This window comes from Homalodisca vitripennis, chromosome 4 (genome assembly GCF_021130785.1).
Source record: "Homalodisca vitripennis isolate AUS2020 chromosome 4, UT_GWSS_2.1, whole genome shotgun sequence".
NCBI classification, from domain to species: Eukaryota; Metazoa; Arthropoda; class Insecta; order Hemiptera; family Cicadellidae; genus Homalodisca; species Homalodisca vitripennis.
The window spans coordinates 42,989,808-43,017,303 of record NC_060210.1 but is presented as its reverse complement, the minus strand read 5'-3'; the positions used below and the strand labels follow the sequence as shown (position 1 = coordinate 43,017,303).

The window sequence follows — 27,496 nt, the reverse complement described above, 5'->3', positions numbered from 1 at the left end:
AAACACTGGTATGGAGGAAAAGGCGGACCAATAACATAAAGTATTTGAGATAATCAAGTTTAATAAAACATAGCACTTTACAGGAACATAAATTTATTTACTCTTTATTGTCCAACATCACAATATTACTTTTAACTTTCACTTCTGCTGCAGATTACATTAAACATCAACTTACAACATTAAAATTATTTTTAGTGAGATTTTCTTAATGAAGCCAGCCAGTCATTTATTTTTGAAAAGTACATTTCATAAGTCATTACTTTTAAAATACTTACTGGGTGAATGAAAAATATGAAAAATAATGAAAATACTATTGTTTTATAGTAATAATAAATTACTATCATAACAAAATTTTAGAAAATTGTTGTAAAAAATTATTATTTACATTACAATGTAGTAAACACTCTTAATTGAAAGAACTCTTAATTAAAAGAACTCTTAATTAAAAGAAGATTAAACACTGAAACTCAAATCAGGTGACTTAATATTGAAACTAAGCAAATACTCTACATCCAAGTGCTATTTATACAGTAATTGTATGGACAGTAAGCAAGATAATTTGTGTACATTGCTAAAATACTTAATTAATGACTAGACTTTGGTGGCTTAAAGATAAAAATATAAAGTAGAAGTGTAATTGCTCTAAATTAAACTCTCCTACATTAAGAGAATCAATGCCATAACATCATTTCACTATAAAATAATTGTGCAACATGTATATTCCATTTGTTGGATTTATATTGTTTCTACAAAATACTTCAGCAAATAAAGTTATTAATCAGTAAGTACCTATGTTTAATAATAAAGAATGGAAACAAATTCAACACTTTCGAATCTGTTTAAAATATATATGTGTGCCTTAAATATTTCTATAGCTTATTTTAATATTGCTTTAAGTTTAACAAATTGAGCGTTTTGTGTGCACTATAAGAAGGTCTATGAATGAAGAGATTAATAATTGTATTTTTATTCAAGTGTTCTACAAAAATTTATCAACTTGTACTTCAGTGAAGTAGCCAGAGAACAGGCAGGATGGGTTAATTTACATTAATTATTGAAATTTCTTAGTACATACAGCCTCTAGGAGTATTAAATTTGGATTTTAAGTGTTAAAAATGCCAAATAGCTTATTTATACTATTTTGAAGAAGACTTCTTTCATAATTTTGTAGAGAAATTGACTGAAACTGACAAGTGAAGGAAACAGGATTTTTCCGGACATTTGCCATTGTTCAATGATACAAACAAATCAGTAACAATGCTTTGTGAGATCTGCAATCTGATCTCTTCCTTAGGTATATAACTAACCCAACACGTAAATGTCTAGGTTAAAATAAAAAGATCATACCAGAGCGTTGTGACATGCATAAGTCAGGAAATTGTGAAAGAAGCTTAATCACTAAAAAAAACCACGAATTTACAGTCTTGGTGGAGATGGATCTTTTCTTAACCTCCACTGGTAATCATCCTACAGTGACTTGAAAGGGCTAAGTAGAAGAGCATCAATTCTATATTTCTTAATAGTTTAAGTTCGAATCCTGGCTTGCATTAGTATATTTCTAACAGTTTGGTCTACGTGATACCTCACTGACATCTTCAGGCTAACCTTTAAGCACAGATTAAAATTAAAGCTAGTTAGCATTTACTGATTATAGTTATAACTTTGGTTTACTGTATAAAAAATTAATTATGCTAATTTATAATCATTTACATATTAATACAGTATATGCCCTATTAACCGGCCTCTGATCAACAATCCATCGGCCTAACTGTTGCCATTCCTGGAGATAAGTCACATATGTTTTTAACTGTATTCAGTGCAATAACAATGAACAAGTCACTAAAGTCGTTGTTTCTACTGTCTTAGTTCTGAGTTATCTTGTGTACAGTATATTATTACTTATAGTTTGGTGTGAAAGTTTTTCTTGAGTGTACTTTGTACAATTAATTGACACAATTAGTGAAATGTACATGAATGAACATAAATGGTTATAAATAACTAGGCACATTATGATATTTATATCCTAGAGATTATACAATGGCAATTTTCGATTTAATTGACTATTCCTTTACACAAACAAGCTTTGATACCAAAGGCGATCAGTTAAGAGGGCAAATACTGTACTGTCTAAGTGGCAAAAGTAAATATTCTTATTACAGCTAGAATCTCGTTCTACGATATTCCAGAGAGGAGTAATGACCTTGAAAATTATTTCATGTTAGTCACCATAACATAGCAGGTATAGTCACTGATAGCTGCTCATTACCGAGTAGATAACAAGGAGGAAATATAACAACTTAAGATTAGATTAAGGTGCAAGTTTAGAAGGTTTAGACCTCCAAAACAACTTGATATTGATAACAAATGCTAACATGCAACCACAAAGAAGATCGTAGAATAGTACAGTGAGATGGAATAATACTGATCAACATGAAGCATCAACTGGTAGATAAGAAACAACAGCAATTAATCTATAATAACGAACCATAATTAGCAATCCACAATACAATATAAATTAATGATGAGTAGGCTACATCTCCACATTTCAGGTCACTTAAAACAAACAAGAATACAACATGTGTGTTTTTTATGCCTTTGAAACATAAATGCACATAAGAATATATACTCTCTTCTAAAATAAAGATACAATAAATTTAATAATTAAAAATCATACAAATAAATATGTAATATAACATGCATAAAATAAAATTTGAATATCAATTATAGATTATTTACTTAAACAAAAATATAATTATCGTGTGTTTGAAAATACTGTAACTACATCATCTTTATTATCTAATTTTAACATATGTCATTTCTTATCATATTAAAAACCTTACATATAACAACAATAAATTAGTTTAGTTTCAATTCTTGTTATTCTAATAGAACAGTTGGCAACATACTTGAAATCATTGCCTAAACTCTGAGGAAATAAAAATACAAAATAGAGCCACCATATTACCTTTAAAAATAGTTATACGAATTTACTAAGGTGTATGTTAGTAAACATATATTGGATTAAAAAAGAATGAATTTTTAAAGCAAACAAAATAATTGTAACTAATCTTTTAGTCAGGGTGTCCAGAAATTATTGACAGATTATTTGATAGATCAACAGATACATGAAACAACATACAATGTTTAGGTAGTTTCCATCTGTCTGTCTGCATATGAAGTTTACAACTCACTTACATTGTTGATTTTTGCACCAATTATGCACATCTTATTAGGATATAATTATAGTAAACAAAATTCTCCGATTACAAATTAATTTTAAAAGTTTTCCAAAAACAAAAAGGTCTAGTTTCTTTAGTTTCTTATTTATCAGTGCTAGATGGAAATAAGAGAGTAGAATAGGGGAAAGACCTAAAAATATAAGAACCATGCAGGTGGATGGATAGTCACAAACAATACAATTTATTTTGTAATTATAAAATTACAATTGATATGTGATAATATATACCTTCTCTATTTTATTGGTATAGAATGTGTAGCACATTATATAGTATGGGCAGGATTGTTTAAAAGACAACACATATTTATAATAGATTTCAAATGATTAAACACACAGCCCTTATGATAAAATCTAAGTAACAAGCAATTATAAGTAAAAATATAAAATAAAGGAATATAAAGATTTTTAAGTTATTGTCTCGTCATTACACACTACATAACTGATAACATCAATGACAACATATACAATCTCGGATTACATGTTTGCTTCCCAAGGCAGTGGAATGTTGGCAAGATTCAATTGTATTTAGAGGCCTTTGTTAAAGTAAACTACAGTTGGAGGAGGTTTCAGCTTTTCTGCCTCTTTCTGTAACAGAAGTGTCAGCAAATTTTATGCACTGATTGCAGTGTGATGAGTAAAATATTAGGGGAAGCAGCATTGTTTCTAATAGTGGCAGGAAGAGAGTAAGGAAAGGTACATAGGTCCATTCCAGTACCATGTTTTAAATGGTGATTTAAATAATTATGTTTTTATTTAAATCTTTTAAACCTAGGTGGCAGAACATGATATTCTTTGGGTCCAAAGGATAAAAATCCCTTCATAGCCCTTTAAGGCCAACCTTAAAGATAGTTATACCATGGTGCAGTACCAATAATAGAATTTTTTTCTAGAAGGAGAAAATGAAGAATAGTGCACTGTCATTGTGGTGGGAGGTGGAGGGAAGGATCTGTGAAAAATTAAATCAAAGTTTTTGGGGAATGTTTGAGAATATTTTAAGTCTATATATTTGTATAGTAGAGAATTTATAGCATGACCGGTGACTTCGAGATGCGCCGTAGGCAAAGACAAAACTAAAGTGGTGGGGGATGGAGCGGCTCAGTCTGTTGCCGTATTTAGCCTTGTGAACTTCGGTCTCCAGTCTTCTATACGTGCCGCCCAAAAAACATTTGCTTGTGCCAATTCACGCGTTGTAATACAATTTGTGAATTAATTGCGTTGTGTCATTACGTTTTAAGTAAAGAGTTTGAGATGGATCATAATGTAAAAAGTAAAATTGGAGGTAGAAAGGTTATACACGGCCAAGCAAGAGAAGTGCTTCCCATTTTATGAAACGGGAAGCAGAAACCAACACACTTATAAATTTGAAGAAAGTTCAACAGCGTGTCGTAGAGGCAACTGGAATTTCTGAAAGTACGCTGAGACGAATTTTGAAGGAGGAAAAAAATAAGTCCAATTGGCAATTCTTTTAGTACGCCCAACAAAGTAAGAAAACGCAAACATACTAAAAGTAATCTGGACAATTTTGATTTGGGTGTAGTTCGAAGAACAATAAATAATTTTCATCGACAATGGGGTTTTGTTATGTTAACTATTGCGTGTGGATCGTTGGCGTTATTGTTATTTTAAGTATACATCATTAAATTAACTTGATACAAGTTGGTAGATAAAACTGAGTTTTTTCTTATTCTACTGTGTATATTGACAAATTAGTTTAACCAGTTTTATATTAATTTTTAATTTAGCAGCTAGGCTATGTCAGTTGAAAATTTTGTAGTGTATAATTGTATCTACTATCGTAAATCCTGAAGCTTACACGGTTAGTATATGATAAATTGAATTTTAATGCCTAACAAAGTGTAACAATTACAATTCTGAACTGTTGTCGTCGTTGGAGATCAAGAATAATATAAATTCCTACCCTTTCCCAATTTATGAGAACCCTTTCTTACCACCAGGTATCTCTACTGCGAACTCATTAAGAAGGGTGAACTATGAACACAATTTCGGCAGAACATAGTCATTGTTAAGATCACGTACATCCGGTCCCAATAGTTCCAAGATTTCCTGTATTGAATTCCCCATCATAAAAGTCCGTCGCCGTAACTTCAAAAGAGTCTAGAAATGTTCAAATATTCTCCAGGTCTTCTATACTAAATTGCTCATCATAAAAGACCACCGTGGTAAGAACATAAGGGTCTAGAAATGTTGGCAAACACTACAATATTCGGCTCCCGCCACCACTATGAGCCGGGAGCCGAAAACTCTCAGTAGGGTTAATAGCACCGTATTCACTCCCCTACTTTAGATTGTGCCCCCACGCGCTCAACTCCTCCACTCCTCACGCGCATCCCACCGGTCATGCTATAACTTCCCTAGAGTATAAATGCATATTCTTATTTCAATGTCAATACATACTTTGACACTGGAGGCCATATTGATCCCCTCATATTAATTATGCCAATACTGTGGTATTTTTCAGAGTAAGATAATCAGTAACATCCAACTGCAATATCAAAAGTGTTCATGTATTAAAGTCTACAAGAAGCAAGTACTTTATGAACTATGTTAACTGAATTCTTTTGACAGATCTTTATTGTTGAAAACTTTTCCATATGATGAGAAAAGCTTGGTTTGTGATCAAATTCATGAAGAATATATGTAGAGAAATCTTAATAGTTGTCTCAATACTTGATTGCCTGTAAAGGTCAAATTATTCTGAAGTGACTGCTGTCAGACTGCGCTACAAGCAGTGTTGCCACCTTATTCCAAACAGTTTCAAGTATTCACTCAAAACTTGGACAGGAACATTTTGCTCACTTTTAACCTATTTAGGATTTAATCTATACATTGGGTAAAAAATAAAACAAGTTGTGTAGACCCAAGCCTACTCGCTAGAGCTGGTCTTTGAAAATTATTCCCATCATATGGTGATGTTCAATCATAGTTAACTGAGTTGTGTGGCAAAACAAGCATTCGGTTCATATTACTTATGTGGAGAATTATTATAATATTAATCTTTAAAGTACTCATTGCATCTTTCATTATCTTTCAGACAGCTCTGTTGGATTTCTTGTATTGAAAGTTTTATGAAAGTAAATTTTCTTCACTACATTATAGTTTTTTGAGTTATATCTGGCAGTATAATAGAAGTACCTAACCTATCTTCTGTATAAAATATGTTCACCCTTTGAGAGTCATGACAAAATATTTTCACTAGAATATTTGTTATAAAGTTGCATTGGGTATGAGCACAAAATACGATGCCTAAAAGGAGCAATTTGTAGAGATTTACAAAATAATTCTTAGCTTGAGTTATAAAAGCTATATCTTTATTATTCTTTTACTAAAATATTACTTACTAAATTGCTTATTGATATTTAAGTATAATAGATGGATATGTTTGTTCTCACTGGGGATTAAATGTACAGAAATAATTTTTTAATTTCTAAGATTACTTCTTCCTATAATAAAAACCAAAAATATCTGTACTGTGGAAGATATGTACACACACTTAAAAAACAAAGACTATGTTAAATTATAATTGGATAAACAGATTTTTAAGTATGAGACAAATAAATTATGTTGCATTTTTTTAAACTATATCTTTATCAAACACAGTGTAAATATTGTAAACTAAATACACAGAAAGTTTCTATTTTGTGGTGGAAAGAAATCAAGGTGATCAGAACAAACTCAAAGACAATTAAATAAAGTTTCTAAGGCCAAGAAAAAAAAGTGTTTATACAAATCTGCTTATTTGTAACTAGGCCTGTACTCAGCTTTGGTGTGCCTGCTTTTTTTCAACAGAACATGGATGGTTGGTCTATTGATCCTCAAAGAGTGAGCATACCTGATATTCATCAAAAGTACTTCTTTAATTTTTTATATTATTCATGCAAAAATTAAACAAATGTCTGAAGGCAAATTCTAAAAGAATTGGTTTTTATCTTTCTGACTGTGTGTATAAAATAAAAACTTATCATTTTATTGCTTTGCTCTCACTGAGTGAAAGTAAAATCAACCAAACAAAGAATGTAATAACTCCTACAGGGATTTAAAACATAACTTTATAGTAGCACATTGGACTATATACATTAATTCCATTTTGAAAGTAAAGTCCATTTACAGTACATAAATGCCCAGAACTGCGATATTTCATTCGACGTATGAATAATTATCAAAAATTATAAAGATCACCTATTTTGGGAAATATGATATCAATAACAATAGAGACTTACCTTTATTGTGTCCTCAAGCCTACTGACACTAATTTGAGCTCTTTGAGAGAAGAGCGCACATGCCATTGGAGTGGCGAATGTAAGAAAGAAGCCACACAGTAACATCTGTATGGGGGCAGGACTCCAGGGATAGCGTCGGAATACCCCCTTGCGATCCAGCATGTTCCCCACAACTGGCGTCATAACTAAACATACAAGAAAGCGTGTTACCACAGTAATATCTACGTTTTTGGGTCATGGTCCAGTAAATCCCTGTGCCCCCACTATCACAACAAGAATTTCAAAATTCAAAAATTTCAAATACTGATAAAACTTGGGTTCCCTATGAGCCAAAATCAAAAAGGCAAAGCATGGAGTAATAAATTTGTTCAAACATGAAGATAAATAGTTATAAATGCAATTGGAACAAGTGCATAAATGTTCTGAGGATTATGTTGAAAAAGGTACTATTTTGTCAAAATAATTGGTTTATTCTCCAGACCAATTTATCTCTTTAATTATCGAACAACCCTCGTAAGTACATTATAATTAACCAATATTAATTCTTTCGGTAATTGAGAAAGGATGATGCATATTTTTGATAAATAGTAGAATAAGCTGAATAAAACTGACACAAGAAAATTAAAACAAGTTGTTGTAAAACTTAAGTTGTTATCAGATATAAAGGACACTTTCAAAAAACAAATTTTATTTTTTTAATGTTCAAAGTTCAACAAATTTTTTCATAATATAATGGTAACAAAAATGACTAGTATAAAAATACAAATGTTGGAAAATATAAAACTAACCAGTTGGTTTGCCATTACATTCATCTGAACACAATTCAACAATCTAAGTTGGAGTGTCAATTTTCATTCTTAAATTACGTGACCATATCCTTCTTCAATTCAAGATCTGGCTGTAGCGAAATAACATAAAATTTTAGCTCTTAAGAACCATGTTAAACTTAAAACACTATTACACCCTATTTCTTTTTACTGTAGAGACATGGGAGCTGTCTCATTTTAAAGATTTGGTCAGTATGCATTTACAATCGTTTTAGCTTTTCTTGAAAAGTGTATGCTTTTTGACTATTTAAACAACAAAGTATAAAAACGTCTGATACGTTTTTATACTTAATTGATTATACTCGTTCTGTATAATAAATTAAAATATCAACTAAAAAGAGATTGATTGCATATTATTTGTGTTTGAAGTTTAGCATTGTTCTTCTGTGGTTTAAATCATGCCAGTAGATTATTTAATATTACATAGTAAATATTCTTAGGTTATATAATCATTAGGTCAATATAAAACTATAAGGCTGGTGCTTACATACCCATGCTAGGAGTGGCCATGAGTATGCGACTGAACACCACGGCTGCTATGCCTGTCTGGGCTGCTATCTTTGACTCTCCTAGCTTGTTGTTATTTTCATCAAAAACAGTTACTCCTTCTTTTAGTTCTCTGAAACATTTCAAACCATAATTCAAAATTCTCTAAAGTATTAGTTAAAAACTCTGAATTCTTCGATTTGGGAGAGTAATGGGAATAGGAAGAATAGTAGAATTCGGGAGAATGCAGAGAATACAGGCTGCATGTCAAATGATAGCTAAAAGTATTCTAAAACAGTATTGTCATAGTTCACAACTCCCAATCTGGCAATTCTGAAACAAATGATTTTGTATAAGCTATCACATATGACCTTCCTAGTGTGCTGTTGTTTCATTGAATAAAGTTACTTCCTTGATTCTCTGAAACATGTCAAACCATAATTATAAGTGCTCTAAATCAAGAAAGCTCTAAACTAGAGTGCTAATCTTAAGATTCTGGATAAAATCGTTGAAGATTAAAAGTCTGTAAAAATCAAAAATTTAATAAATTATTTTTATCTTTTTTCAAGTTATTTGAGTTTAAAATGTAACCACAAAACAACCAATAAATCTTTAATAACGGGAGTTACATTAAGATTTTACCTTTATATTTCTATGTTTACAAATAGAAAGTAAATAAATTGCAAACAATAACTTCCAGTTTTTATATGGTTCGAGAGGAGGATTCAAAACGCTATCCGGAGCAGTAGAAGATACGACAATCGTGACAACAACGTCCTCAGCAGTTTTGCGGCTTGCGCGATCAGTTGAGTAGGCACCGGCAACAGTAAATTAACAAAACCTGTTCGATTAAATCGGTATCAAACATTTCAAATAGTGGTGTAAAATTTCCAAAACAATAACTTTAAAAGCTCTATAACTTGACAAATGCCGATTTTTAACTGCCCAGTCAAGAATTAAAGTAATGATATACTAACAACCACGTTTAATATAATTCTAACAATTTAACATTAGAGACTGAAAAACAATACATTTGTAATTATCTTATGTACAAATTTGGCCTTAATCAGATCATAAGTTTCAGAGTTATGAATTTGCAAAGTAGCGTTTTGGTTGAAAAGTGCCAAAAACTGTTGTTTTTAATTATTATTGATATAAAAACTGGAAGTTATTGTTTTTAAATTATTTGCTTCATATGTATGTATCTGTTGTTGTAGTTATACTGGTTAGTTCGTTGTTGACTATCAAACTCTAGTACCTAACTTTTTTTTGAACTGAGAGTAGGTTTGATCATTTGTTAATGTATTTACCAAAACAATAAGTTAATCTGATTATATGTTTGATAGAGGCCAGGAAATGTGAAGTGCTTCATGATTTCAAATGTTATATACTTAAATATATTGTGTCACACTTCCAAGTTATAGATATAGAAGTATAGTATATGCATTGGTGATGAAATACTCTTTAAACACAAGTTGTACTTATGAAGTACTAGTATAAGTACTTATGAAGGTTATGAATAAGTATAAATTGATGAATATTTTTCATAAAAAGTTAAAAGAAAAGTTTGGAAAGCAGTGCTTTTCTCTTCTCAAGGGGATTTGTAATAAAACATTCAGAAATATTAAGATCTCAAGAAAATCTGAAGTCAAGCCCCACAGAGAAGTAGTTTAAAACACAACTTGAAATTATTCCTCTACATAAGAGCAGAAAAATATAAATAAAGCCATTACCACACAAAACAAATGTTGTCATTATTACAATTATACAAGGGCATAGCTAGGGAGTGAGTTCAAGGGGTGCAGACCCCTACCTCAAATCTTCAATCGTTTCAATTACTTTTTTAGTATACGATTGTTTAAAACAATTTCGTATTACTGATATTTACTGCTGAAAGATCGTTCTCACAGATACGGGTCCAGAACTGTTTAAGGAACAAAATGGGGCCTTACTTTCTGCCACTTTGAAAAAATATCAGCTATCTTGACCCCCTTTCCCCAAAACTTTTTTCTTGCCATGTTCTTTCAATTATATAATAATGATTATTTGTAACTTCAAAATTCACCACTTAAAAAAGACAGGTTTTACTTCAGCAGTTAGGTAATGCAAACTCCATACATTTTATTTATTTATCTTTTACAGTACAGACAATACTTTTTCATATACTATCCTCCTCACAGTGGATTGTACACACTGTACTGCTTGGGAGGCAATCCCATGTACAAGAGTATCATAATCTAAGTCTTAAGTTTAATGTATTTAATTAATTGTAAATGCAAAGCATATTTAGAGCACAAAAGATCTCAGGTTGCAGTGCATTGGGCTTGTTAGCAAAACTTCAACAGGAAAAAATTCAAAGTATTTAGTGAACGAGTTATTCGTGTAAATGAAAATATATTGTAAAACATGTAGATTGCAAACATTAACATAATAAATATTCTTTTGCAAAATATGTTTTGTTTGGAATGGATTTATCATCTTAATTAACAATTATGGTTTTAATATTATAAAGGTGTTTATGTTATTTCACTACAATCTGCAGTGATTGTACAGAACCAACAATATTTCATATAGTGAAAATGTTATAATATATTGTAAACAGCATTTTACTCTATAAAGTCTTTTAAATATGTAATAATAACGTTTTTTTATTATTTGAAATACATATTATACATTGACTATAACTGTAAAATATAGCCAAACTATATACAGGGTGCATTATGAAAGTAATGCATATCTTCTAAGGAAAATAATTTATTTATTCGATTGGTACAAATGGTTAAAATTCTTCAAAATAGTCTCCTTCTTCATCAATACACCTGCTGAGACGATTCTGCCATGCTTGGAAAGCACCGTGGCTCCTCGATTGGAATGCCTCTCAGGAACCTTGTAACGTGAGCTTGGATGTTCTCCACCGACACCCAGTGCTTTTCCTTCAGCTCTCTTCAGTTGGGGGGACAAAAAATATCACGTAGAGCCAAGTCAGGGCTGTAAGGAAGCTGGAGCACCATGGAGGTCTTGTTCTGGATCAGGTAATTGGTAATGACGAATGCCGTGTGGCAGGGGATATTGGTGTACTTGAGTTTGAAGACTTCTTTAATTTCAGGCTTGACATACGCCCGATCAAGTTTTGTGTGCGGTTTACTTATCTTAAGGGAAGGGCAGAAACCCCACTACCTACATTATCCGACTGGTTTGAGCGTGCTGTGATAAATAGTAACATCATAATAAAATCATGTGCATTACTTTGTTAATGCACCCTGTATAAACTGATTAATTGAATAATTCTTCCTTAAATTTGAAAATAGCTCTTAAAATAATTTTAGTTAACTGTAAAATGCATCAAGTTAGTTTTGCATTTCAAATATTTAGTATTGAATTGTGATTATGGATTGTTGCACAATAAGACGTTATCAAAAAGTTTCCAGAATCTACACATTTTACTTTCCACTTTTGCACTATTATCATTTTATATTTTCCTTTAAATCAAGATCAGTGTAAATTATATAATACAGAGAGAGCTAAATGTAGAAACAGAAACAAACCCAAACGTTATGTACAAGCCCAAACGTTATGTACAAGCCCAAACGTTATGTACAAGCCCAAACGTTATGTACATGCATATAACATGTCCAATAATTTCAAATAAAAAATTAACATTATTAACTCTAAAGTAATTTGGTACTGTTCAAATTTTCATTAAGTCTATTTAATGAAATATGTGCATTTATTTAAAAAAATTATGGTTGCCTGTAAAGTCGGTTTTACGGGCGAAGATTTTACGTGACAACGTCTTTTTCTCGGTAGAATATTTATTGATATGAATATTATTAAATTGCACAATAGGAACAAGGAATTGAATGAAAATAAGAATTGCACAAATTTTAACTATAGAAATATATTTTGTTTACTAAAACGTTGTACATAATTTGAAATTAAATAAATTTGTTATTGTAAATGGTAAAGTTGAATAAAACATTTACTAAAATTGGAATTTGAAATTCTTGCTAAACACAGTTAAATTCTAACTCCGCGCGTGGTGATTGGTAGGTTTAGTTCGTTTGTTTGGTCGCACTGTTATGACAGGTTTAGAGGTTATAACTTGTTATTTTAAATGTTTGACTAGCAATACGCGCTGTTTCTTCTCAATCAACTGAATTACGATTGATTGCAGAGTGATTTAAACTAATAATTTACTTAACACTATCAACATTTGTCAATAGTATGACATAACCTATAAACTCAGTTTCTCAACTTTTGTGTCAATCTAACAATTAATCAATCAATCATAGTTTACGATAATGAAATATCAGTGTACAATTATTTACCTTTATTGTTGTAGTTGTTGTAAATGACGAATCTAAGCACTCCACATTTTCACGAATAAACATAGTTATCTGCTTTATCCCGTGCGGCGGACCCACAGTTATCTGCTTTATCCCGTGCGGATCCCGTGCGGCGGACCCACTGGACGGGCATCGCAACGTTACCGGGCGTTACACTTTTTCATGAGTGACTCCGAGCCGCAACCTAATTTAAGACGTTGTCACGTCAAAAAATGTATTTTGCTGAACAATCAAAAACCCCAACTAAAAAATGTACAGTATAACTTACTTCATCCTCATCATTGGAATATTGATGCAGTTGGCAGCTGCAACAGCAGCAAAGGGGACCAGCCTGCCTATCAGGGATGGAGCTTTCTGTAACAGTTCATCCAAACTGATATTTTCAATGTAATATGTTAACTATATATTAATTCATAAAATAGGACCCTTGTTTCACTGAATACAGATATTTTTGTATTAAGTAATCTACAAATATTATAATGAACAACACAATTACTTAGTTCTTTTTGTATTACCCTGTATATAATATCATTCATAATTTCTCTCTATAATAAATATCACCAGTTGTTTAGCTTTTATTTTTACTATTTCATATAAAATTTTAATTATAAAGTTATTTTATTCTCAAAATAACTCATAAAAAACAATACATTAAGTGCAATCAATACTATGGTTTTTATCAAGAGATCTTGGACTCACTGCCCAGGGTGATATCGAATTTGAGCGTGTCATGAATATATCAACGCACTTTAATACCAGCGTTGCTACACAATAACGTTTCAAAATCAAACGTAAGAAAATTTAATGTTTTTGTTACAAATTAAAGGATATTTGTATAGCTTTGTCATACTTATTTTATAACCTGTTGGCAACAAAACACTTCTGGCTGCAATGTTTGAATGAAGTAATTAATAGAATGGATTCTTGGATAAAATATGTGGCAAATACATACACTTAACTTTTATTACAGTAAATAACAATGATTAATGATCCTAAAAAACAAGTTTTATAAGAGCAAAGAGTGGACGACTCACCGTAACCATCCTGTTGAGACTGATCGCCGTAACCAGAGCTCCTCCAGTTGCCAGAACATAAGACTTTGCCAACTGACTGAAACACAACAGGTAAAACTACTGTATAACATTTCCTAAATTAATTATTAAACAAAATATTTGTTAAATGTTTCATTTTGTAAATTTTTGTCGGACACAAATATAAATCATACTAACAATTAACCACACCTTCGCATGCAATTTCGTAGGTTTTGCACCTGTATGAGCACTTCTATTTCGAATTCTATTTCAAACAGGAGTGGTTTCTCCTTACCAACTGCTTCAAAGGGAGTCTTTGGTGTCAAATTCTGACCATCTCATGTTTTAGGGCAATTTGTAAGGTAGATGAGTACATACCTAACCACTGAAATCTAAAACGGCATTACAGGAATATTTATTATTCCTTAGAGAATGTACTCATTGTAAACAAAATATTAAACAATGTTTACCCAGAACAGTTGATTACATTAAAAATGTTCTTTTAATTAATATTTCACAACTTAAGAGACCAAGATGGGATTTTCCGCTACTTTAAAGGCCAGCGGGGTATAGTTCTTAGGAATTTTCAAAATAAGAATATGCTAATATTCATCTCAGGGAGCGTAAGAATGCCCATGAAAAGTTTCAGTACAATCAGTTGAATAGTTTATAAGTGAAAGCAAAACAAACAAAGGCACTTTCGCATTTGTAATATGGATATCAAATTACAAGTAATACTCTTGACTTTAAGTTTGTTTCTTTTTATTCCAATAAAACAATGTAGTATTAATGCTGTATTGGGTCTTATTTAGAAATATTTTTGTTAAACTACTCACAAGATGTTTCTCAAGTAAGTGCAAGAATATTGTATTACTTTTTATATAAAAATAATTTTGCAATTATTTACATTAAATATAAATAAATAATAGCGCAACTTCAAATGCATTGCATCAATTTGTTTGTTTTGTAGAAAGTTTTAATGTGTATTAATATTTTATTGTTTTAGTGGGCTTTTAGTGCATTTATTTATACAATACCTATTACAAGACTTTCGGTGGAGAGAACTAACACCAAAGTGGATTAAAAAATAAAAATATTCCACACATTTTTAAAGAGTTTGTATAGAACAGTTTTGTGTTTATTTGGTTGTATTAAGTAAAAAAATTAAAGTGAACTAAGAATTACAGTTTCTACTTCTCATCTAATGGTAATTAAAACAGATGTACCCTTGATATTTTGTGCTTATTAAAATTAAAGTTAGCCATTCTGTATGTAATCGTAACACAGTTTACACCTATTTTGAACAAGAAAAGATTTTAGGTCGAGGCGTCATTTTTGGTAGTCAAAGTATTGAGAATATTGATTTTAATTTTTTTGTAACATCTGTTTAACTCAAAAAGATAAATTTATGTATGACATCTAAAATATTTGAAATTATATAGTACGCATAAAAATCAGATAAGATATCAAATAGTTTTGTTGGCAAACAATTATGTTTTCCACTTTAGTTTAACAAGGTTGTTTACGTCAATAAGTGTGACGTACATGTTGTTGAATGTTTATTTTGTTGTTAAGAATGGTATTAGTTCACTAGTGTAGTTTATCACGACCACTACTAATATTCTGATAACCCTTGACAGTAGTTTTATATTTTTCAGAACTCTTCACTATATTTGTTGACATCAAAATAAAGCCTTCTTTCTCAGTTGAAGAGCAATAATGCATAACAATTAATAAAAGAGCAATCATTAATGATTTAACTATCATTCAAATAATTAGTAAATCTTACACAGATTTTCGATCTTAATAATTATTTATTTTACTGAGTATAATCATATTGTGTTTTGAAACATAAGTATTATAAAAATTTACTTTTTTCATAAACAGTTCATTCTTTATTTAATGCTTGGTTCTTGTTAGATCATGTAATTTTAGATAAATAAAATAATGAAGACAAATTTTAATTACACACATTTTTAAAACAATTTTAATAAATGAGTGGCTAGTTAAATATTCAGTAATTACAAATTTGAAATGCATGTTTGTTGGGGCAATCCAAGTTCATGTTCCTTAAAATAGTTGTCATCTTAGAAAAATCTTAAAAACTATAAGCAACTTAACCTATAAATATCAGAGTCTGTGCCAATTTTTTGTGGAATCCAAAAGATAAAAGAATACCAGGTTTGTGTTTTGATGTCCACGTTCTTTGAACAAAGTTTGTTTCTGATGATGGAAGGATTGTTAAGGAAACATGATTCTTTCAGACGTTTGCCACTGTTCAATGATGCAAGAAATCTGTAACACCACTTTTGACATCTATTATGTGATTTCTTTCTCAGGGGTGTTTTGGTTTTATTAAGTGGATGTTTTAGAGATACAACATGTTTGTTGTGATTTCTAACTTATGCTTGTCACAACACTCTGGATGCTTGACACAAATAAATTATTAAAGAATTTATATATTTTACAAGTTATACTAAATAAGCTCTTCAAAGTAACTCATACTGAAGAACAATTTTTATTTACTTCACTTGTGTTTATATGACAAGGAACCCAATTAATAAAGTCAATATTGTGATATATGAGGGCTATCCAGAAAGTAGATTATGTTTCGCTTTGTAGCTGCTAGGGGCGGGACTATTGTGGGAATTTTTATGTCAGGGCATTTCTCTGTTCAGTGTCAATCCAGCCGTGCTAATAAGAGGTTACTGTCCCTCCTTGTTGTGTCACAATAGTAGTTTAAAATGTGTATGTGATACAATTGAAAATCCCACGAGTTGTGATGTGCGGTCAGTAATACGGTTTTTGTTGACAAGCACAATAAACCAATTGAGGTTTATAGCCAACTCTGTGAAGCTTATGGAAACAATGTGATTACTGAAGATGGAGTGTGTCAGTGGTGAATTAGGTTTACAAATGGCCGAAATAATGTGCAAGATAATGAACGAAGTAAGCGGTCAAGCATTTTGACCGATTAAGTTGTTTCTGAAGTCAATAAGAAGATTAAAGAAGACCACCAATTCTCAATAACAGAACTCTCACTTAGTTTTTCTAAAATTCAAGGAGTTTGTTACACGGAATTGTTATGAAGATGTTAAGGTTACCATACATTTTGTGGTACATTATGATGGTAAAAAATAAAAAATCAACACACGGCAAATCAGACTTGAGAAGTCCTGGATGCTTTTACATGGGAGGTGTTTCCACATCCAACTTACATTCACCTTGTACCCAGCGACCACCACCTATTTCCAGTAATGAGGACCTGATTTGTGATGCAGCGCTTAGATGATGACGTAGAAACTACGGGAGGTTGTAACTACGTGGTTAAAGTCTCAGGCGGCAGAATTTTATAACGCTGGAATTTCAAAACTAGTCACTACTATGATAAGTGCCTGAATTTGTATGGTGACTATGATGAAAATAGTATTTTAGTGTCACTTTCAAATGTATATAATACAATTATTTACTTGTATTTTATTTTATCTTTATATCAAAACATAATCTACTTTCTGGATAGCCCTTGTAAATATCGATTGGTTTAGTAAATCATCTGCTGACTGTTTTTAAACATCAAATATAAATGTTTGACATAGTTATTTAATTAAAAAAAATTAAAATGTTCAAAAGTAATAAATATGAATAAATAACATTCACTAATGACACTCATGTACTACATTAGTTTGGTAACAGTTAAAAAGAGATTTTTGTAAAAATCACATTTTGCACAGAAGCGTTGTCTCAAGTAAAATAATTTTATAATGAAAAATACTTGACACTTAGCTTAAAACCTAACCTTATTAATCTTATTAAAGACATATTGTTAATTGACTGAGCGTTACCGAAGCCTATCACCTATGAGGCTGGAATAATTCCATTTCTGTCTGTCTGTTGTCAGCATGATATTTTGCAAACAAACTGACTTATGGACTTGAAATTTGGTATAAAGCTTTATTTCCATATAAGAAACACTAGGTTCGATAATGGTGCATCGCTCTATGAAATTTGGCTCAGCATTATAGTTCGGTCAATTTAGACATTGACCCTTGCAAAAATTCCCAGAAAGCTGAAAATTTGCATAGATGTTAGGGAAACCATTGTTATGAAATTGTGAAAAGTTCCCCCATCGATCCCATGTCTGCAAAATTTTTTTATTCAAGGTCAAATTTCACAAAAAATTGGTTTTTTGAATTTTTCAGTGAAACGGTTAGTTTTATGAAAAGATATATTTCAAACAAAAATTGTAGATCATGCAATTATGTACAAAAATGCTCCTTACGCTTTTTTTAATAACACTAACCATTTTTGAGAAAAAATAATTACAAACTTTTCTTTACGCTTTATTGTCTATAATACGGACACGTTTCCACACCACCTATGAGGTAGTGTACATAGCGCGATTTTTTTAATGTGGTTTCCCCGATAGGCCTATTTCACAGTAAAATTTCAGGAATGTTTGGTTATTCTTCTTCTTTTCAGTCGTTGCACTCAGTGTGGTCGTTGTCGATCACGTACAGCTCGAGTGATAAGTCCCATTATACTTGATTGTAAACATATTTTATTCATCATTCATCGTCACTAATTATTTCCTCTTCTTTCCCCTCCATCTTCTTCTCTCTCTATTTTCTTCTTCTTCCTCATCTTCTTAAGTAGACTTAAATTATTACTAACAGCGATACATCAGTTGTATCGTTGTTCATGTAAAAAACCTTATATTGTTAGAGATTCAAACATTTGAACGATTGGCCTTGACAATTGGTGCACGCTAATGAACAAAATAATTCTACTTTTTGCAGCCGCATCTTAAGTTACACCCCTTTTTTTTCAGTTGCAAAAAACAGAATTAAGGAGGTTTTCTGGTGCAGGTGGAAGAAGCGTGTGGGTTGGTTCCAATGCATTATTGACATGCTTCCAACCCCATTGTTCTGGGTCTAGTTCATTACCAAGCCACACCTGAACCTAGTAATATATACGGTAAAAACTGTTGGTGAGCGGATGCTGCGGTTGGAGGAAGACAAGCTAATTGCACACGTGTTTTATTACGTTGTTTGTTTTGCAAAGATAAGTAACGTAATTTTGTCTATCGAAGTAATTTTTTGGAGCTCCATATACAGACGAAGAAAGCGAGTTTCTGGTGAAGAGTTGATATCTTGGAAATCATGTGCACAAGTAATAAAATTTTCTTTTTCAAACAATAAAAAACTTGTTTTACCCCTTCGAAACATTGCTGATGTTTTATCACAGCCAGTCATAGCATGTAAAAACTGTATATGATTGAACCGATTGATTATATCTTCCCGAAAATTGCTGCTGCAGTTGATAGGACTTTCAATTGCTCTTCTTTGCCTTTATGTTTTTTCACTCTAGCTTGATTGATAATATCATGATAATTAACAAGAAAACATTACAATGTTAATTGTCCTAGTTTCTGAGTAACAATGACTCTATTACTATAATTTCACTTCAATCGTTGTTCAATACCGATGGGGGCAAACACTAGTTTTTGCGGTGTCATCAGAACGAGACTGAGCGATGCTTTCATTGACTGAGTTTTTAAATGAAAGAGTTCTAACGTTACAAATTTTATGACGAGATTTCTGTGCTTGTTTCTTTTTGTATTCCTCACTCAACTCGTCGCCGCAAAATAAACAACAATTTTTAAAAGAAAAATATGACACTTACATATGCTCTAGTAAGAGGAGGACTTTTTGAGAGGTAACTAGCTGATTCCTCTTCATGTTTGCCGTTTTGCTGCTGCAATTGTACTCTTTCTATTGTATTGTTTGCGACACTGCACATGATTTGTCGCTGAATTTACATTCTTTTAAGTAAACAGTAAATTGATTCCCTTGAATACTCGCGTTAAGTAACGTCTTCATGCCTCGATCATCAACAATAAACACATTCACTCGAAGATAAAAGTTTAGTGTAAATAAAACATTATTGCGACATATTTTCTACAAAAAGTGAATACAGCACAAACTTTAGCAGAAGAATATTTGAAATAACTAAGTGTTTTCACTACGAAGGAGTTTTCAAGACTAACGGTGATTTAGGTTCACCTCAGAAAAGCAGTTGGACGGAACGGCCACTCGAACAATGGGAATGACAGGCAGATGTTGTTCAAAGGGCACATGGTCCTTTTAAAATTAGGGGCTCCGTTTTTCTAAATATCATATTCTCAGAGTTATCGGTCAATATGAATGTATTAGCCACACAGACTTATAGTCTTACTTATATTACACACCCAATGATATCATAGGCAGCTTAGTTGTGTTTATTATGGACAATACAGCGTAAGAAAGTTTGTAATTGTTTTTTCTCAAAAATGGTTAGTGTTATGAAAAAAGTATAAGGAGCATTGTTTTAGATAATTGCATGTTCTACAATTTTTGTTTGAAATATTTTTTCATAACACTAACTGTTTCGCTGAAAAATTCAAAAAACCTATTTTTATGAAATTTGACCTTGAATAAAAAAATTTTGCAGACATGGGATCGATGGGGACTTTTTACAATTTCATAACAATAGTGTCCCTAACATCTATGCAAATTTTCAGCTTTCTGGGAATTAATGCAGTTACCCCCCTATTTTTTGGCTAAATTGACCGGACATTAGCAAATATTTTTACATTGGTCTAATGAGCAACCATGATGGCACAAGAAAAATGCAGAATAAATAAATTTGTAAACAAACTGAGTACAACCATATTAGGTTTTAATATGTGACATAGATACATTCAGATACACTTTTATCATACAGTAAAACAAAAAATTAAGGTGAAAAGTCAATGTAATCAGTGACAAGATTTGATTTTAGTTCACTCTTGTTTATTAGCAACACAACTATTATTTAAACATTGCTATGGAACCTCAATTATTGAACAAAAATTTGAACGTCTCATAGGGCAAAGATATCCCGAGAAATATTTTAACTATAGACTTTAAATTTTGCATTTTGCATGAAAATTAATTTCTATATAGACAAGAAAGAGTTCTACGATATTGTGTGTCCAACCATGGAATTTTACTGTGTGCAATTGAAATCACTCAGTAGGGTGATAAAATTTCTCTTTTCTCATTCAAATGGATGTATAAATTTCTTTTCTGCCTGTCTATCTACCAGTCTGCAGGGCATCTAGAGAATGAACTGAACTGTAGCTACTTGAAACTTGAAATTTTGCATTCTATAACAGTTGAATGACTGCATGCTATATAAATGGTGTAACATAATTTTACCTTGTATAAAACTGAAAATAAAGATAAAGGTTTTAAAATTTTTATCTTATTATGAACATTTGGAATGTGATGACACATTAGTGATAGTACTGGAAAGATATTTGATAATATAAATTATTAAAACAGTTCTTTACCTATCACTGTGAAAATAGTGGTACAAGTGAAGAGTATTTTTCACTCTTTACTTGTGACAAACACTATAAATAACATGACAGCTGTTGAGGTGTAGGACAATTTGCATGGTGGACCAAATTATCCTCTGATTTATTTTTGGCTTCAAAGAACCAATATTAATATTGAAACTACACATAATTGTAAAACAAGATGTAATTATTGGTTGAGTGTTAGCAAAGCTTATCACTCAAGGGACTGTAAAAATGTAATATTTGTCTGTCTGTCCGTACAATCTCATGAACGAGCTGACTTGTTAGATTTGAATTTTTGCATGAAGTCTTGTTTTTATACAGGCTGAGTTCGATGATGGTGCATGTCATACTATGGGATTTAGCTGAGCACGAACATTTTACATTAGTCTTATGGATAACAATGATTGCATTGAGAAAAACATAGTATAAACATATTTTAAAACAAACTGAGTCCTATTATGACACTTTAAATTGTAACATAGTAACACATGTAGTCTAATTAAATGAGCTATAGACTTAAATTTTGAATGCAAACTCAGCGAAGCCTGCTACAAAAAAAGGTGTGGGGTACTCCTTTACTTGTGTTTTTTTTTTTGTGTAAATTAATTGTGTAAGTAAAGAAATTGATTGTAGAGTATATGCATATTTTGACTTACTCAACGGGTATAGATGAGGAGCCGCTTCTGTTAGTGTAGTTAACCACAGCATTAAAGGACTGGTTGACCCACTGCCAAAACACCACAGCAGGAGTCGACCTGTAATGTGGCATAACACATAGAACTGCGGTAGAATTGTTTACGAGACTATTAACGGCTGTAGTAGTCATCGTGTCCAACAATTGGTTAGCCACTGCCAGACTCTAGCACAATGACAAACGTAAGGTATTTTAGAAATAGAACCAATACTAAGTTGCCTAGTGAGTAGAAAAGCTAGTTACACATATCTCTGGCTACTCTCTGTCAATTATTTAAAATACTATGAAAATTTGTTACCTTAATCAATGAGTACTATATAATGCCAAGGCTTTAATTAGCAATAAAGCTAAAAAACTACCTACTATATAACACATAGAAAGTTATATTCTTAGCGAATAGTCTAACTCAAAGCTGAATTTGAAAACAAGAGCGTGGGAGATTTAGTGATCACAGCTTAACAAATTTACTTAAACGCATTTTCAGTGTTTTATTTTCCTGAAAGTAATTTCATCACTGGTTTCTTGAATTTAAAAGTATTAAAAACCTGCCCTAGAAAACCAACCAAAAAAGGAGAATAGGTACCTATTGAATATTTTTTTAAATAAATTATTTTTCCGAAATCGACTATCAAGAAACGTAGAAATATATACTGGTTACAAAAAATTTTCTGTATGTCAATAGTTAAAAGGGCTGCTTTATTGCCTCATGAGGTTTATTAGAATGACAAACACTTACACTATGAGCATTAATGTGTTGCAGAAAGACTGTTAATGGTTCAGAGAGTGCCTCACAAGCAGTAAAACTTAATAAATATAAAAAGCTCTTGAAAAATTCTTTAAGTGAGAGCTCAAAAAATTTTCTTAATAGCTGATTTTTAATGGGTATATCATAGCTAGCTTAGCCAGTGATGAAAATCTTGATATTTTTAAATTTCTTTCATACCTCTGCTATTTATGTATGAAAATTCCATCTGATCTCAACCTGGCAAACAATCAAAAGATTGATTGGCTTTGATAAGTTGGTGGTTTGAACTGGCTAGGCGATATTTCATCAAACAAAATATAGTCTACTATTTTATCAGGTTTGTTTGAAGTAAATCTCTGATGAAAATAGTACTATAATAACAACCATAAAGTCAATGATGTTCCATTGTAACTTTCACTACCTTAAAAATGTACAAATTAATCTATATTCTATAAGTTTACTTTATAGGATGAGTTTTACAGTTAAGCACTGAAAGCAATCACAATTCGTACACTCTAAGCTCTATGTATTATTATGAATAACCAGGCCTATCCAAACAAAATTGGTGATGATTTAATTACAAATTTTTAAAGTATTGTTTAGTATTTTAATATACACAATTACCTACAAATTACATAAAAGTTTAGATAAGGTAAATGGAATGAAGAAGGAGAATAAGATGATCATATTATCTAATTAGATGCAAATATTAGTTGTATTATTTTTTATATGTGTAAAGTAACAAAAATAAATAAATATAAATATTTTAATATAATAAATAATAACAAAAAATAAATACAAAGTGTACTAACTAAAATTTATTAAAAAATATAATTAATAAATAGATAGAATATAATAGATTTAAGTTGGATAGTAATGAACATTTTAGTTGATCTGAATATGTATACAAATAGTAAACTATCAAGAGTGTCTGTCTACATCAAAATATTACGTATTATTTACATATTTGAGTCTACTAATTTTAAGTAGGGCTAGCTATGAAATCTCAAAACAGTTTTAACTCAAGGAAATGAAATCACTTTTACATGCGGGCACAATTAAGAAGAATGCCTCCTTTTATTGTAAAGGGTTGACCTTTGCTTAAAAGTAGTTGAGTTGCCAAGAACACACCACACCTGCCACAGATTTTATCACACCACATATCCATCCAAATGTAACTTACTCAGTGATTCCCATTTCGATTCAGAAGAAAAATATTGATAATGTCCGATAATTAAGCCTCTGGATGATGAGAGCAAGAATAGTAATTAAATATTCTAATTAGTCTTATTTACCATATTTAAACTGGCCTAATTAATTAATTCTACTGTATACCACATAAGTTGGTTCTAATTCTACCCTTTCACCTTTCAGAATAAAACAGCATGAGTATTGGCTTCTATATAATAAAGGGAAAGAGGTTTATGAGTACAGAGTATTGAAAAACTTAGTAAAATAGTTTATGTTTGTCATAATAAATAAAAGAAGTCCTACAAACAAAGGTCTGCAATTCTGTATGGATATTTCTCCTTACAAATCAGGAGCCTGAATGCAAAAATGTACTAAATAATTTCATTAGTTTCTATAAATAATAACTTGTAAGATTTAAGAGGTAACTGTGAACTCCTATCCCACCTCTTTTTGGTTGAGAATTTAATTAGTCAGTTGGTAAATTGATTTCCTAGTTGATTATAAATTGAATTATACATTAAATATTAAAATACATTCTAATGAATATTTTAAGTTAACTAACTTGTAGAAAGTCATCATACAGCCGGTAATGATCATATTCATGGGCACCTGAGCTGACATGCGACCAATCAGAATCATTTTTTCTCCAGTTTCTGGGTGGAATGCAGAATCATAGAGGTCTTTGGCTCGATAAACATCAGCCATCGTTATTGACTTTGGCAGCTCTTCACCAGCCCTGTAAAAATGACTCTCACAGCTCCTTAACAGTTTATGAGAAATATACAAATTCTTAGGCGGTCAGCGTCAAAAGTATTAACAAGTGTTGTTGCTTCACATAGTGCCAAAAAATTGCAAACACAATTAAAATCGTGAGACATTTCAGCTCCACTATAGTAATTTTTAGTCAACAATATGGTTAAACATTTTTCAAAGCGGTGTGAACCAAAAAACTTTTGATAGTTGGACAACGTTGATGGAGTATGATAATTGTATTTATGTTATTTATGGGGCAGAGAGAAAGTAGTTTATAACAGTACTCATTTTCAACTGTAAACTATATAACTTTTGATTGAGTTAATAAATAATTTAAAATTTAAACATTTATTGTTGAGTAGACATCCGACAGAAAGCTTTGTATATTGTGACTGGAATATATAACAGGAGAAAAGGTACAGAAAACAACTTGAATCTGTAAAATATAGTGTTATGATGTTTCCATGTATTTGTTCACTACTTTTTCCTACAGTACAATGTATGAAAAAAATATTGATGTTTGTAAAAACAGAATAGAGGTAAATTATTTAGATCTTTGTCTATACCAACAATTCAATGTATACATTTTGTTGTCTTATTCAGTCGAAGTTTAATACAATATGTGTTTCTTAAACAAAGACAGTAACCTATATAAAATTTAAAATATACAGAGGCTATGATAAAAATAAAAACAACTTCTAAAAACCGGCTATTATGAATATAAATTAAAATCTAACCTCATCTTCATTTTTTATAATTCATTACACAAATTTATTTAGAAGTTATTAAATCAAAGTCACCTTTCATGCAATTTTTACACAGAAATATAAAGTGATTTGTAAGATTGATTCTTTAACTTGATTAATGTTAGAGAAAGTCGTTAATTTGGAACATGTTATTAATTTTTAATAAATTATACTGCACATTATACAAAGAATTCCTTAGTAACGTAAATCATGCTTTGCATATGTAAAATATTCATAGCTATATTTTAGAAAACTTTTTGTACACTTTAATATATTATTAAAGGTTAAATTTAACCTACTTCAATTTGTATAAATCAATTTAATTTCACTATACAAAACAATAGTTTGATTTTAACAATGTTAATAAAATATTTAAAAAGGTACTTTTAGTTTCTAGTAATAGTTTGGCAAACATTCTATTTAAAAATTACTAGTCAATAATCATAATTGCAATTAGTATTGAACCAAAGTAATCAGTAAAAAATAGCTGCTAAAGGTAATCTCAAATGGTGAAAAATAGATTACTTACTTGTATTTCAAAACAATATTTTTTGAATTTTCTAAAGTTTTTGACGACGCAAATACATTTAAAGGGTTAACTGTCGTAAAAAAATATTTTGCTCTTCCTATATAGGTATTCTGATCCCACCTAGGTTCGTCTAGGTTAACTCTAGGTAAATGCGACATTATGAACACGCACAGCTAAAATGTCAATTGAAAATGAACACAAACCTAGTTGTGACTTTTTATTTTGTTTTCACATAAACAAGACGTGTCACACGTGCGTTTTTCAAATTAAAATGATTGAGATAAGATAAACATTTTATCTTACGACCAGCACCGAACAAAATCAAATTCGCGCACCTATTTACGCACAGCACTACTAGTCGACACTGAATCGATTTCATACCCCGCTTCCGCTTTGTTCCGAGAAAGACCGCTAGAGTGGGACACTATCAACGGAAATTATTGACTTGTACAAAACAATACTTTACCAACCCATTAACTTGATTTCAAAAATTAATGTTAAAATTATTAGTTTATTTGTAATTCAATTTATGATGACAAATGGCCGGCAATTCACCTAATAATTTGATATATTGAGACCTAAAAGCATAGCTGTATAAAAACACAAAAAGGGAGTTTTTATCTTATATCTTTGATTATATTATCCTGCTTTAAATGTAATTTCACGCTATACTGTGTTCTATGTGAAAATAAGCAGAATTATCTGCTGTGTGTTAATTACCAGTCTTGTGTTTTAGACTACATGTCACCCGTATCACTTTCGTACGTATATATACTATTATACAAAAATCTATTGGTGTCTTTCTGTGTGTTTATGAATATGACAAAATCGCTTAAAAATGACTGAACCGATTGTACTTAAATTTACACGGAGATTCTTAGGGTCCCTGGTTAACATATAGGCCTATTCATATTTCGAAAATTCCTCCGGGCTACGCATCACTGGTCTTGAAAACTCCTTTAACACTCAATTATCCATTATATTTTTCGTCTTGGCATAATCAGCAGATAGTAAATATATGTTTAATCACCTGTTAAAGTAAAGAATAATAAGCATTTTATACACATTTTAACGGGCTATAGTAAATGTTAGTTAGGCTATACTGTATCCTTGATCATGAAACCTTCTAAGGTTGCCCCAGAATATTTCATAATCGAGGGTTATATTCGTCAGTTACACTTTAAAAATTTTATGTTACTTGCAGAAGCTTTTCTTTGTATGGGTTTGTTTTATTGGGATTTTAAACAACTACAGTAGAATGCCATATTTTATTATATTATAAGTGAGT

The 27,496-nt window shown here is 31.0% G+C and overlaps 1 protein-coding gene across 1 annotated transcript; it reads right to left on the bottom strand.

Moving 5' to 3' along the window:
• Positions 1 to 43: 43 nt before the first annotated feature.
• Positions 44 to 26,588, bottom strand: LOC124359218 (sideroflexin-1-3). Its single transcript, XM_046811782.1, has 8 exons — positions 26,209 to 26,588; positions 24,743 to 24,916; positions 22,207 to 22,305; positions 14,170 to 14,245; positions 13,404 to 13,489; positions 8,795 to 8,922; positions 7,477 to 7,661; positions 44 to 3,823 (listed from the first exon to the last, which is right to left on the bottom strand). Exons 1-8 carry the CDS (start codon positions 26,364 to 26,366, stop codon positions 3,764 to 3,766), a joined length of 966 nt encoding a protein of 321 aa, XP_046667738.1. The 5' UTR covers positions 26,367 to 26,588; the 3' UTR covers positions 44 to 3,763.
• Positions 26,589 to 27,496: the final 908 nt, after the last annotated feature.